This window comes from Lissotriton vulgaris, chromosome 3_1 (genome assembly GCF_964263255.1).
Source record: "Lissotriton vulgaris chromosome 3_1, aLisVul1.2, whole genome shotgun sequence".
NCBI lineage: Eukaryota > Metazoa > Chordata > Amphibia > Caudata > Salamandridae > Lissotriton > Lissotriton vulgaris.
The window spans coordinates 888,407,367-888,423,090 of record NC_141689.1 but is presented as its reverse complement, the minus strand read 5'-3'; the positions used below and the strand labels follow the sequence as shown (position 1 = coordinate 888,423,090).

General features: G+C 42.5%; 1 protein-coding gene across 2 annotated transcripts in view; it reads right to left on the bottom strand.

Annotated features, from left to right (window-relative positions):
• PUM3 (pumilio RNA binding family member 3) overlaps nt 1-15,724 on the bottom strand; it is a 320,840-nt gene that overhangs the window by 196,701 nt on the left and 108,415 nt on the right. For both annotated transcript variants that reach the window (XM_086961213.1, XM_086961214.1), the window contains exon 7: nt 15,005-15,071. In XM_086961213.1, the coding sequence (XP_086817339.1) occupies nt 15,005-15,071 (67 nt within the window). The remainder of the gene's footprint in view (nt 1-15,004; nt 15,072-15,724) is intronic.

Sequence of the window (15,724 nt, the reverse complement as noted above, 5' to 3'; positions counted from 1 at the left end):
CCTAAGGGTGGACTTTGGGCTGTGGCTCAAAATGTGTGTCAGGTGAAGGGTCGGCCTCTGTCATAAGACATCCCTCTGATGACTGTGACAGAGGCAGTGAGGGCAGTATACATGGTCACGGTGAAGGCAGCAGCGGTGGTAGGATATGAGGTGGAGCATAAGGGGGCAAAGGCTGGTGTCTCTGTCTCTTTACATTTCTTGGGCATGGAAGCCTAGTGGGCCTTCGATGCACATTCCTCCTCAAATGACAGTCCTCTCTTTCGAGGCAGATTCTCTGTGGGTTTCGGCACTTGACTTCATCATAATCTTCTCAGTAAGGGGGATGGATAAAAGTTTTTGGAGGATCAGCTGTTCAGACTCTTTGGAGCAAGTCAATGAGTGTGTTCTCAAAGTCAATAATGGCTTTGGAGTGGATAGGGGTCTAGGTGCTGGTGAAGGGATTTTGTGCTTCAGGTGGAGTTGAGGCTTGTTGTGCTCTTCGGAACTGAGAGTCAAGAGAGAGGTCAACACCCATTCTCAGGTCTTTTTTTTTTTATCCAAGGTCTTCGCTCCATAAAAAGCAGAGCCCGAACGTGGCTGGGCACTAGAGACTGTAGTGCTTTGTGAACAGGGCATTAAGTCAGAATCCCTCGAGAGTGGTGCTCTCCTTCAGTGTGAGGCCTCCTGGGGTGGGTGTAGGACAGGCAGGCCTTTTGACTCTGGCAGAGGTCTTTATTAGATTGCTGAATGTCTTGAAGACCAAGTCAGCATTCTCTTCATACTTCGAGTCAAGGTAAGCTTCACATGAGGAGTTGCCGTGGTCAGGGGAGAGGCATAGGTTACAAACTTCATTTTAGTCCAATAATGGGAACTTCGAGTGACATAGGGCGTGGTACTGGAAGGACGTTTGTTCCATTAACATCCATGCTCTGACGTGAAAGTTGTTGATATGACAGGGCCTGTAAACCCAGGCAGGACAAGAGATTCCTGGTGGTCAGGGGCAAGATTGGTGGACGCCAGTCTAGTGGTATTGTCGGTGGGAGAAGAACTTGTACGACGAAGGTCTTTCCCAGGTCTCTGTTTCGACATTCACAGAGGGGTGGATGGATTGGCAAGTTATTTGACAATTTTGAATAGCTTGTTAGGTATGTTTTTGGCATCCTCTATTTGCACCCTAAAGTATTCAGCATTTGAACTAAAAATATGTTTGTTTTAGGAGCTGCGTGTCGACCCCATTTGCTTGAGCTGTGAAATGGAGGTATAGTTCCTGCAAGATCTCATAGCAAGCCTTAAATTGCGCATTTCCTAATTTAGGTTGTTGTTGAACCAGGGTTTGGAGTGTCTACTAGGTATTCTTTATAGTTGCTTCTGAGCAATCGTATCAAGTATTTCAGACATGGATTGTAGTTAATGCTCAATAAGATCATTTACTTTTGTCCTGTTTGTAGGAGGAGGTAGGATGTTGTTGCTAATAGGAGTTCGATCGGTTACATACATTTTTCCCAAGTCTCTGGACCGTTGACTGGGTTTAAGATGTTAACCCTTACTAGTCAACGCCTTTTCCAAGACGAGGAAGGAGATTATGTAGGGGTCTGACCAGTAACAGGGGTGTATAGATTTAAGCTGTATGGCACTATCCTTAGCGATGATTAGATGGCGGGTGGTGCCTTTATTGTGCGTTAGGTCATTACTTGACTGGGTAATGTTGAGGTCAGTAAGGAAGGCCTTGAAAGTATTCAGTATGGAGTCATTTCAGTCATGCCAGTGAATGCTGAAATCCCGAAGGAAGATCTGGTTGGTGTACTGGTCCAAGTAAGAGGACATGGTCTTCATTATTTGTTTGATGATAGGTAAAATAATAGGATTGAATATCCAGGCTTCCTGAGGAAAACAATTTCTTTCCCCATCAACTCAATGCACAGAAATTCTCCATCAGACATGGGGCAGGAGGAGGACTCAGCACAAAAAAACAAACTCAAAAACGCCTGGTTCTTATCCAGCTGCCTGAAGCTGCAACTTGGCAGTAGACAGTGTCCAGATAAGCTGGTATACCCCAATTAAGCATGGCCCTTTACAACAATGCCTCAGTAAAATCAATAAGGGTTTTGCCAAAGAGGAACCAGCCTGCAGCATTTCAACCAAAATGTAAGCCTAAATATCTTCACACAGCAAAGGCAATATTCGGACATTAAGGCTGCCTTGCCCAAATTCATCTTCAAACATACAAAGTCGGGGGGCGTGGCTTGCGCGCCGGCTGCAGAGGACATCTTCCCCGTGAGCTCCGCTACGGACTGATCCGCGGATGCCATGAGGATCCTTCTTGCCGTTTTTTGGACGGTTTTCTTGGTATATGGCAGTGTCGGAAGGTGGACAGCCTACAATGGAGCGCTTTTGCAGCCAATACGAGCGCAATTTCACCGTCAACTCACAACAGTAACTTTCTCTTACATCGCAACACGAACGGCCGCCATTTTGTGCCGACGTGAATGTTTCTCTTCGCACCTTCTGCAACCCCCCTTCCGTTCCGGCATTAGCTTGTTCTGGACACAATACTATGATACTGCGCCCTTTACTTACTGACTGCTCAGAGTTTCTTTCCAATTTGTGTAATTTGCCTATTTTGAGTCTAATGCGCAAGATCTTCTGTGAGGTAAAATCGGCCGCCATTTTGAATTTCCTGAATGCGACTTTTTCTACTGCTACATAAAGCCTGGCACTTTATATTAGCATGGTGTTCTACCACCCTGTCCATGTTCTGCTCTTGGTGGATGCCTCCTCTACGGTGATGTGTGGCCTTTTGTTGTCTTCGCACTGATCAATAGTGCGTTACTTGGCGATTCCTTTTTTCATCGTCCTCTATTTGCCACATTGTGTGCCCCTATCATCTTTGTGCATCTCCACTCTGGTTCATACTCTACAAGTTTATTGGACATATCTCCTTTTGCTATTCTGCACCATGGCAAATGTCTCTACTTCGCCGAAATTGTCGCAAACCGGAACCAAGCCTAAAAGGCCTAAAAATGACCCGCCTTCCCCCATTAACTCTTCGACTAATCCTGTTTTGGACTCCATCCTTGAAGAGGTGCGTGGTCTTCAACCTTTTATGTCTGCTACCAATGCTAAACTTCAGCAGACTGAGGAGCGCTGGGTAGTTATGGAAAATAACGTTTTGAACTTAGAACAACGTGTGAGCGATGTCCAGGACCTCTCAACTCTGATTCCATTACTGGAATAAGAAATCTACAAGCTCAAACTTCACACCGAGGATTTGGAAAATCGCAATAGACGAAATAACCTACGCGTTTATGGTGTTCCGGAAAATTTGGAAGGGGCTGACATGGTCTCTTTTATTCGGAAATTTCTCCAGGAACTTTTGGAACTCCAACCATCGACACATCCTCTCAACATCCAACGAGCACACCGTCTTGGCCGCCTCAACTCCAATGCCTCCAAACCACGTGGCATCATCATGTTATTCTTGGAGTTCACAGAGTTAATGGCCGTATTGAAGGCTGCCAGGGCCAAACGTCGTCTCCAGTGGTCTGGCCATAACATTTTCATTTCCCAGGATCTCTCTTCTGCTACAAATGCTCGGCGTAAGGAATTCCTGAACCTTCGTCCCATGATGAGACAACTCAACATTCAGTATGGAATTCTACATCCCTGCTTCTGCAAGATCACACATAATGGTCGTACCAAGTCCTATGATGATCCACAGAAACTTTGCGATTATCTGCTAAGTGTCTCGCCTTCCACTATGGACACTGCCAGCTAATGCTTTTATGTCTTTTTTTGTTCTCTCTCTTTTTACAACCATTATCCTATTCTATCTATCCTCTCTTAATTTATCTTCCTCCTCTAACTTCGTCTGATACTCACCTCACATCCTTGTGTTTTTCCTTTTCCTACTGTCCGTATCCTGTGTGCTCGTGGGACATATCCTCTCTCTGGTGTACCCTCGTCTCACATGCTTTGGTTACTCTCTTTCTCTCAGATCAAGCCTTCGTGCCTTGATCTGTTCCCTCTTTTTCTTTCTATATTTACGTATCTTTCTTCTCTTGCTCTCTCCTCTCTTTCTCTTTCCTTTCTTCTTCCTAAGTGGTCACTGCTGTTTTCTCTATTTGTCCGATTGTTAATACCTCATTTTTTGACTCTTGTTGCCTTCCTTAAGCTGAGCGTCCTACGAATCCACTGTTTCACTGTTATTTTTTGTCTCCCCTTCTGTAGTGCTCTCCTTGCCATGTGTCGCCTCCATTTGTTGCCCATCCTCTCCTCCTCCCAACATGTGTAATTTTGTCTCTTGGAATGTTCGAGGTCTTGGTCACCCTGTCAAGCGTCAGAAGGTATTGTCACACTTAACCAAATTCCATTCACAGGTTGTTTTCCTTCAGGAAACGCATTGCTCTGATGTTGGATCGCTTAAGCTCAAAAGACATTGGGTGGGTCAGGTTGTGTTTTCTCCTGCTGTTCAAAAAAAAGGAGGGGTTGCTATATTGTTCCATAAAGCTTTAAATGTTCAAATTATTTCCTCTCAAAATGATGCTGAAGGTCGTTGGGCAATGGCAAAGGTTGCTATACACAACAAGACGATGCTCTTATTGAATATATATGGCCCTGTTCGCCCAGATCCTCAATTTTGGAAAGACATCAAACTGCTCATTGCATCCATAGATTGCCCTGATTTTATAGTAGCTGGTGATTTTAACCAATGGTTAGACCCTTTTTCAGACCTGCTGTCTTCGAGTAAATTTCAACCTGACAAATCTCATAAGAGTTTTCAGTCTGCCATTGCCTCACGTCCTTTGTATGATTCGTGGAAAGTGTGTAACCCTGATCTATTAGAATATACTTTTTTTTCGAATGTTCATCACACACGTTCAAGAATTGATTATATTATGATTAGTAAGTCTCTCCTTCCCTCCATTCAAAAATCTGTTATTGGCTCTATTTTTATCTCCGATCATGCTCCTGTATATACTACCCTTGATCTTTCCCTTAGCCCCTCTAAATTCAGTCGCTGGAAATGTAATTCTTTTCTTTTATCTGATGCCACTTTTATGAAAAAATGTACTGAGTTTTTTAATGAATACTTTTCCTTTAATAACCCCGCTGATACCTCCATCCCTAACACCTGGGATGCTTTCAAAGCTTCTTTCCGAGCTTTTACGATATCCTATGTTTCCACCAAAAAGAAGCTCAATAAGCAAAAGTATGAAGATCAGCTTAAACAGATTAAAACTCTTGAACACATGTATTTCACCTCCAAATCCTCTTCTACCCTTCAGGACTTAATTCTTGCCAAAACAGCACTTAATAAAATTATCACTAATGAAGCCTGCCACACCCTCCTTAAAATAAAATCTAAATTTCATGGGGGCCAGAACAAAGCAGGGAAAATGTTGGCCAATTATTTGAAAGTCAAGTCTGAACGCAAAGCTGTCGGCCCAGTTCTTAATGATTCTCTCAATAAACTGGTTCACTCCGATGAAAACATTGCTGAAGTATTTCACAACTATTACCAAGCCCTGTATTCAGATGATACACACCCCTCTGATGCAAACTTAACAACATTTTTTGAAGGTCTTCCCTCACCTCCTTCCCTCCCCGTTGATTTTTCCCACTTGGAACGTGAAATTACTCTCCAGGAAATTACCACGGCCATTCGTTCTCTCAAAAAATCAAAAGCCCCTGGCCCCGATGGTCTGCCTGTTGAATTTTACTCCTCCTTCTATTCCTTTTTTGCCCCTAAACTCCTTCAATTATTTAATTCTTTTATTTTGGAGGCTAAAGCCTCTGGGTCCTTTTTGGATGCTCTCGTTGTAATTATCCCCAAACCTGATAAAGATCATTCCCAATGTAAAAATTACCGCCCCATATCTTTAATCAATTATGATTGTAAAATTTTTGCTAAAATCCTTGCCTCTCGCCTTGACTCTATTATCCCTCGCTTAATCAACACTGACCAGGTGGGTTTTGTTAAGGGTAGACTCGCTGCTGAGAATGCTCGTCTTTTTTCCAATGTCCTTGCTCACAGTAAAAATGTCACAACCCCGTTGGCAGCCCGTTCTTTGGATGCTGAAAAAGCTTTCGACCGTATTAATTGGCAATATATGTTCCGTACCCTTCATTGGTTTGGTTTTGGCCCAAATTTTATATCCTTGGTTAAGCTCCTTTATTCTTCCCCCCGTGCCAGTATTTTTGTTAACAACCAATTTTCCAGATTCTTTTCTTTGTCCAGAGGCACAAGACAAGGTTGTCCCCTTTCCCCTTTATTATTTATTTTATGTCTTGAGCCTTTTCTTCAGCGAATTCGTTCCAACCCTGATATTACTGGTATAACATTTTCCTCTGTCGATGTTAAATTATCAGCGTATGCTGCTGATGTCCTCATTTACATGTCTAATCCCGAATCTTCCCTTCCACCCTTTTTGCATGAAGTTCAGTTGTATTCCTCCATATCAGGTTATAAGCTTAATTTATCCAAAACGGAAGTTCTACCCCTTAACTCGCTGTGCTTCCAATACATGTTCAGTGATACTGATTTTGCATGGTGCCCATCAAAAATTAAGTACCTTGGTATATGGTTCTCTTCCTCTCTGAAAGACACCCTTAAATTAACCTTTGATTCATTGACTAGTAAAATTCAATCCCTTCTGCAAATTTGGTCCCCCTTATTTCTATCCTGGTGGGGTAGACTGGACACCATCAAAATGATGATTACCCCACATGTTTTATATACTGTTTCTATGCTCCCTTTCAAAATTCCCAAATCCTATTTTTCACGTATTAATTCTGTATGTACAAAATTTTTGTGGAATAATAAGCATCCCTGTATTGGTTTACCTAAGTTGATCCATCCTAAAAATGAAGGTGGTGTTCGGTTTCCTGATTTTGGCTCATACCATTCTGCCTTTTTGATCAAACAATCCTTCTCCTTGGCTTACAACTTCCTAGATGCTCCTGTCCCTAAGTGGGTTCTTCTGGAACGCTCTCTTTTAAAAGATTTCTCCTTTCAGCATATTACTTTTATGTCAAATTGTACTTTTATATCCAAATATCCCATTTTGAAGTATTCCCAATCCCTGTTGCAAAATGTTTTTTCCTCTAATCTTTCCCCTCTGCAATGTTTTTTATCCTCTGTAGTTTGGTATAACAAATTCCTTAGATATAAAGGTAAATCGTTCTATTTTAAACACTGGAAAGAAAAGGATATACTGTTTGTACATCAATTTTTCCTTGATTCCTCTCTTATTTCCTTTCCAGTATTGCAAACCATGTTTAATTTACCTTCCTCATTTTTCTCTGAATATTCTATAATAACATCTGCTATTCAATCTCACTTATCCTCTCTACCTTTTTCCTCCGACTCTTTTTCTTCCTTCACTCCTGTCACTCCACTTTATCCTCTTTTCTCTACTCAACTCCCTAAGGCTGCTCTTGTATATTCACTTTTACTGTCCAATTCTTCTGTTCGCTCTAAATCTAAAGTAGAGACTGCTTGGGAGAATGATCTGGATGTCTCCCTTGACATTGTAATGTGGGATCGTTTATGGTCTAGGATTTTCAAAGTCTCTGTTGCTGCACGCATTACTCAATCCTTACTTTTTTTATATCATAGAGTTGTTATTACCCCGGTTACTATTCATAAATTTTCTCCAACCTCTTCTCCTTTATGTTGGTCCTGTTTCAAAGTTACAGGCACTCTACACCACCAACTTTATGAATGTTCCCCCGTTTTCTCCTTTTGGACTGATGTTTGGTCTATATGTATGAAAATGTTATCTATTTCCTCCACATTATCTTTTTTACGCATATTTCTAGGTTCTTTATCTGAAGATATTAATATTGTTACACCCTCTTCTGCTAAATTGTTAGACCTATTTATTGCTCTTGCATTTAAAGTTATTTTATCGTGTTGGAAAGACAGTTCACAACTCTCGGTCCACACATGGTGGAATTATATTTGTGATGAACACAGAATTTCTATTGCTTCCTCCACCTCTGTTCCTCTGAAAATTAAATCCGATCTGCTATGGCTTCCCTTCACTTCCTATCTTTCCTCTAATCCTTCTCCCTTACCGCGTGCTCCTCATCCCTCATGATCCCTCTAGTTACCTACCCTTTCTCCTCTTTCTCTTCTCTACTCTTTTCTTCTCTTCTGCTTTCCTCTTTTCTCTCTTTCCCTCTTTCCTTTCTCTACTTCTTTCTACCCTTCTTTTCCATATACAAATTCCTCTGGACTATGTCATTTATCTTTATATTCATATGTACTTTTTTCTAATTTTTCATGACATGCTTTTTTGTATTACTTTTCAATGCTTAATAAAAATTTCTTAAACAAAAAAAAAATATATAACTCCTGCCAAAAAAAAAAAAAAAAAAGATACAAAGTCTTCTAAAGGGACTACAAAGCAGAAATCAGGCATAACCTTATCAGAAGCAGGGCAGTAGTTAAAGTGCTGGAATCCCAAAACAGGGACCTTTTTAGAGTCTGAACAGGACAGAGTGAATCCGTATCATAAACTCCCTTGATCAAAACAGGAGTAAGGATCGTGAGGAGCTCAAGAAACAGACGTGAGGCTTTTGGTACGTAGTTCTGAAACTGTAAAGAGAAGACTCCCTCTGAAGAGTGGCCACACATTCGTACCCATCCCAGGAGCAGAAAATGAAGAGGAATCCAACATGCATTGTGGAATCCAGGTGTGTAAGATGTTCCCATTCATTTCTTAAACACTAAAGGCAATCAATCACAAATGGAAACAAGAACAGAGGCGGGCACAGATTCCAAACCACACGGACAGGCACCCCTTTAACTTTAAGATCCTCATGAACATCACGAGCGGCACATACTACACTGAAGCAAAGCAAAACAATATATAGCTCTGTGTCAACAAATCGAAAGATGCACAATTTTAAAATTAGAGCAACCGAACCACCTACAGGCCCAGGTGAGCCATTTCAACTTTTCACATCCAATAAGGCACCTGTGGATAATCATGCGGTGACTAAACTGCATGTAGGATTGTCCACCTGAACTTCGTAAAATGAAGAAAATCAGAAGATAAGGTATCTATTCAGAAATATTCTGTTTGCCCAGTGCCCTAGTGTTTTTGGCTTTGGGTTCAAAACTTGGGAAACAAGGACTACCAAGGACCAAAAAAAACAGATATTCCACATGCTAAATGTCTTTCAAAAAACACTGAATGCCTCCTCTGTTTTGGAGATTGTGAACAGCTTCTCTTTTTGTAGTGTACCCAACCACATGTTTAAAGAATTGTGAGAAAACAGGATGGTGGAAGTACTTCTCGGGCTGGCAGCACATATTTTGTATAGTGCATTTTCATGAGACAATAGTGTTCGTTTTGTGTTTGAGGGGCATGACATTCTGGGTAAGAAACGCTGATGCTTTCCACGCAAGCCCTGCATCCCTGGATACCCCCTGGTTCTCCATATTTTTCAAAAGTATACAAGGGTGGCACATTAATCTGAACAACTCAGTCCTAAAACTAGTGACACACCACTTGCAGAATTGTGCGTCAAAATGACACTTCCAAAATGAAGCCAGCAAGAGCTGATTCTGGCCCATTGCTCTCCCAAGAGCAATCCACATATGGAATTGCTTTTTTTATGAAGAATGCAGAATGCAGGATTGAAGGACTTTTTCAGCATTTGTGGCTCTTAAATGTAAAGAAAGTAACATTTTAGCAATAGTTTAACAGTTGCTGGGTATAGGAAACTGGAATTTTGTTGCAGTGATCCCCCCACTTTTAGTTTCCCTTTTGAATATTAGATGCTGGTTTTCAACTCCGGCAGTGCACGGAGGCCTGGTAACCAACCAGCTCTCAGTGCCAGGCTCTCTACCCTAAAACAATTTAAAGTCTAATTGTAACCCAACTGGCAAGGACCTTAGCACCTCTATACGGCCCTAGTAAATGGTACGCCATACCTAGGGCAGGGTACTAAGGAGGGTCAATAAGGGCTGCAACATGCGTTATGCCACCCTAAGGGACGCACATACAAATCACATGCAAACTACGCGTCATGGTGCAAAGCATCAGTGAAAACACGGCATGGCCCATTCACTGTGTGGCGTGCCAAAGTCACTTTATCTGATATATGTAAGTCACCCAATACAGTAGGCATTGTAGCCCAAAGGCAGAGTGCATTACATTACATTACATGTGAGGAAATAACTGCATGAGCAGATATGTCCCTGAACTGTTTAGTTAAAGTACTAGATGGTACCAGTGAATAGGAAAGCCAACTTAAGTATATGTACTGGACACTGGTCATTAAGAGTTCCATACGGAGTCCATTATTGGACTTATTATGAACTGCACCCAGAGGGCATGTTAGAGGTGCCCTCAGCCAGCATGCTAGAGGACTAGTAGTTTTCAGACTGGTATTGTCCAGCCTGCCATCACAGACACATTTCTGACCCCCCTACAGGTGGCAACCCACGCTCTTTGATGCCAAGAACAATGCTTGTTCCGGAGGAAGTTGATCACACCCCTTCGAGCAGGATGACTAGTGATTTAGCATATCAAGGCAAGGTATTTCAAACCCATGCCGCCTTTGATACGCTACCCAGGCATCCCCCAGACCTGGGAGATGCCACCCCCTTCCCTGAGGCCCATTTAGCACCAGGACAGGTGGAAAATTAGCTATGCAGTAGACGTGTTGCACCACCAAGCTAGTCACACTCCTAAGGTGGGCTACCTGATGTACTCCAGACAAGAAGTATTCAATCATCTTGTTTTTGCTGGAATTAGGAACTCTGGGACAGGGTTATGCAGACTCCCTACAGGAAGTGGGCTTATAGGGGGTGCGGTGGCCCCAAGGGTAAGTAGCCCATTGGCCCCTGCCCTTCACTCCCTCAGTGCCCCTAAATTGAGTATTTAGGTGGACCCCTGAAACCAGGAACTCTGATTCACTTGACCAAAAAAGAAAGACAAAGAAGAGCCAAAGAACACAAGAATTGTAGACTAGCTGTGGACTTGGCGGCAAACCCTGTCTGCTTCTGTCTCAACAATTGCAAATACCAGACTTGTCCTGCAGCTGCCAGCACTTTGCCGACCTGTCAGCATCTCCCTTGAAGTGGAGGAGCCACGTCCGTGCACCCACTGACCGCAATGTATGGTTCACGATCCGCTGACCCTTGGGTCCACCGACGCAGCAGCCGCTGAGGAGGTCACCATGCTTTAGGAGGTCAGATCCGTCTCCCCACCAAGTTTGTAGATACCAGGACCCCCAGTAGTCCTGCACAAAATACCCAGGGTACCGAACCCCTTACAGCAAGCAAGGATTGCTCAGTGTCCAGCCCGGACACCAACACCTCCAAAACGGACTACCGATGTGGGACGTCAGCAACCGAGAGGCCATCAAGAGTGGCCCTGCTGTCCTGTTTTGCCCCAAACACCAGGTCGACCCCAAAAGTGGGAGCCTTCAATGCAAGCGACCAGCCAGACGAAACATCTGACCCTAACCCCCCAGCCTGAGCTTGAGCCTACGGACAGTGCACCCTTCAGCCAGAGACCCTCAAGAACACTCTCTCTCCTCCCCCCCCCCCCCCTCCACACATGGGTTCTGACAGACTTGTCCTCAAGTCCACAATTGCAGCCTTTTCCCTTATAGGTTTCTCTAAAAGACTTCAGTTGTCGAGTTCGAGGCCAATCATGCAACCAGCACCCGGACACACCAGGGCAGGTAACCCAAAACTGCTGTTGGTTCTAAGGACCTTAGCCCCTACTTGCCTTAAGTCCAGAAAAACTACCTTGTACATAGTTTGCAGGTGGCCCTATACTGCGTATGTTTCTCCCATAGGATAACATTACCGCGTTTGACGCTCTTGCCTGAAATCTGACAGCTGTATTTTCTAAGTGCCTGAAAATCACCAGCTTGAAATCTACTTACTTAATTTCGTAGATCTTGGTGTCTAAATAAATATAAAAATGTATGTAATTTTTCAAAACTGGTGTTACATTACCTTATTGAATGTGGGTCTAATTTACTGAGGCTGTGTGTGTAACAAATGCCTAACCCTCACCTCTGATAAGCCTAAGGCTGCTCAACCATACTCCCACCAATACAGCACCTTGGGATTGCTAAAGCAAGCCCTGTACACTAATAAGGGATACGTGGAGAGACTGCACAGTGCACCTGATTTTGGTACACTACATAGAGAGCCAGCTTCTTACACTGAGCATTTTGAACAGGACCACCTTAAACCACACAAATGTGGTTTCCCTCAAGTCTTCAAACATTTCAGAGACTGGTAGTTTTCCCTGGGCGTCTAGGATGCAGGGGTGCAAACTGCCAACACTCAAAATGTCAACATTTTGTGAAAATAGCACATCCAAAGCATACATGACATGGCCTTCTTTTCAGTCTATTCGTTTCTCATTCAATATATTCGTCCTTTTACTAGAAGGACAAAGAACATAGGATGATAGAACTTTATTAGGATTGGACTTTCACAAAAAAGTCAACTTGAGGAAATCCATAATTTGGACCTTTCCTTCCATTTTCTGCTCTTTACATCTGGTATCTTGAACTCTAGAGTAGCTGAGGTCTGTAGACTAGAGCCTAGTTAAAAGTGCACTGCTTTGAAAATTAAAATACTCTGAAGTTATCATATTAGCACTTTGGGAAGTCAAATGTAATTGGAGGTCAAAGCTTTACAACACTGTACAAAGTTCAAGTGTGGGTTCTAGGACATTTTTTTCCACACCCAGCTTTTAAATGTACGATATGAATAAAAATGAAACCCTATTTCCTTGATTTCTACCTGTAGCATGCAGGTAATAGTGTATGAGAAATACAAGGGAATAATTTGTTGAATGATCAAAATGTTATGTGTTTTAAATAATTAAATCTAGCCTGCCTGAAGTGCAGATGCTTTTCAGAAAGAAGCCACCCACAATCCTAACTGACCTAGTTGTTGTTTGCACCTAGTCTCTCCTGTTCACACCAAATTTCATTTGGTACTGGGAATGCCAACAGTTGGTATAGTAAATGAATCCCACAACAATGGACTCTTGAAGAAAAAACTTAAGGCACACCAGGCCACATCTCTTTGTGCACAGTCCCAAAACAGAAGCAGTTTCCTTGAGATGGCAGATTTGCCTAAGACAAATGGAGCTGAAACCAGCATGTGAGCTTGCACAGATCGGGTACTGATGGTGCTGATTATTGGCGAGAGTACTGGTCTGGCTTTGGGCGAGTTTTGACAAAGAGCAAAAGGAGAAGGAGAACAAGGTGCTACCATTTGTCGTTTTCTGTAGTGAAAGCAATTCTGGAAATAATGTTTGCCGAAAAGCAAGCATATAATTGGAAGAGGAAGTGAGTCACTCTGATGGCAATTTTAAGGGGAGGAATTGGAAGCGTGAAGTTCCTTATATGTTTGCATCTCAGCGAATCCAGCCATGTGAAACAAGTGTCTGTTTTTTTTTTTTAATTTATGTGCATCACCTTATAGATCAGGACCACAAGGTGTATATTGTTGGTCTCATGCTTCTAGAGAAAAAAGGGTGTTCATCACCCAGTGTCTTACGCTAGTTGTGCACACTATGTAAGTGAAGTGTAATGTGGGGTGTTGTATGATGCAATATTGTGTGAAGCTGTATTGCTGTTGGGTAACCTATGGTGCCCCTGAATAGTTTTTATTAATTTATGGAGGTAGGGCGTGGTTCCTGATCACACTTGGAACAGCCATGAATAGCAAAACTTCTAGTGTAAACAGGAAACACTTTTTGTCACTTGTGTACCAAGACAGCGTTGTCTGGAGGGGAGTCCTCTTTCTGGATTCCAATGAGTTGAAGTCACAGCGGGCAAGACCATTCAGAATACCAAAAGTTGGAAGTCAACATTACACTGGAACATCCACCAGCAAATCAGGCAAACTAAGTGCGCAACTGTTCACCACTTAGGCTACCTTCCCTGGTGCATGCCCCCATCCCTTGAACCCCTCACCCATTGTCCACTTAGCAGTGTAGTATACAAATCGTGTGCAGCAGGGCAGCTACTCATTTATATTATTTTTTCATATAACATTCACTAAACAGGCAGGCAGACTTAAGATACACCACTTAAGCTTCCTGACCAATCAAGATCATTAATTATCATTCATACCACAAAGGACCCAGCAGGAAATCCCAATGGCGTACACTGTTACTATTGAGTATTATTCAATAAGATCATCACCTGTAGGCTAGGTCCTTGTGTTGTCACCTGTGGAGCCAACAAGTTTGAATCATACAGGGCTATGTCAAACTCCAAATCTAATCCATCACTTGTGACTTAACCACAACGTGCATTCACTCAATCATACACTCACTCTGTAAAATGATAACTTCTTCAAGCTACATTGTCTGTGGTGCAGCACACCACATTTTCAATGGAAGTTGTGTTGATTGAATGACAATTTGGTGATGGTGTGCCAACAGTGGTCTTTATAAGGGGCACAGTAAAGCCATTTTTCCATGGCTTTTCATGCTGTGTTGTTAGATCTGGCTGTGTGGTGCTGGGGAGTCTGGTTTGGTACGTTTTATTGGTGGCACTAGATGTTGTATTACAGCCGGGAGGTGCATATTGGGAAGCCCTCTTCCCATATGGGCTTCCTCTGTATTCCATCCACCCTCCGCATAAAAACAGCAGTACAATAATTTATATTTTGCCCTCACTTGAAAACGTAAGCCAACAAGGATTTACAATCTCCATCTACAACGTGTGGCATTATTTACCCATGCATTGATTTAATCTTGTGGAGCCTCAAAAACTAGGAGGAGTGTGCACACATCTAATTTTCCAAGGGACAAACAGGAATGCATGGCATTAATCCAAATACACTTTACTGGCCTACACAGAGTGAAGAGAGCAATAAAAGGAGATGTAACCAACCACTGTGTGCATTATATATTTGGTCTCGTCCCAGGGCCAATTTGTCCATCTTTTCCTGTCCAGCATGAAACATGCCTTTTTTCTTACAAGTGTAGACTAAGCAAACAGTCCCAGGACATATACTTACCCATACATGAGAAACTTCTTCACAATATTTCTGCCATACCTAGACTTGCTCAACTCAACCAAACGTTCTACAGAGAAAACAAAAAAAAAATTGTTTTAAAAGCTGTATCTGTATATGCGAACAAGCATGCTACCTCCTCCGGTGCCCATATCCAGGGAGTGAAAAAGTCCGAAGATTATTGTTCATTAATTACTTTCTCATGCTGGGCTCTATGTACTTGACGTGAAATCTCCTTGTAAAGCCAAGCTCTCTTATGTTGACAGGGCTAATTTCTGCTCCCACTTCATCTGGTGTATTCCTTGCCTGTGTTGTGCTCTCCATGAATTCCCATCTGTCTTTAAATTTATATTCCCTGCCCCATTCTCAATTTATTTGGCTTTGGGACAACTTCTTATTTTTATAGATCTTCCTCATAGCTATCTCTATATTGTACTTTTATCATTCATCGATCTGTGTCAGTCTGCAATTTATTTCATGTGCTTTTGCCACTCACTTGTGCTACTAAACCAAGCATCTTCCCCTTTTGTCTTACCCATCTACTTCTGCTGCAAACATCCGGGTTACTCATGTGATCTCCTTTGTTACATCAGTGTTCTCTCTTTCCCTTACTCTGTTGTGCCATTTCTTTATTCAGAGATATGTGGCTTGATTTCTGGTCAAGCAATCTCTTATCATTCAACAGTCTCAACTTAGTAGAGGTATTTAGTGTTTCATTTGTTT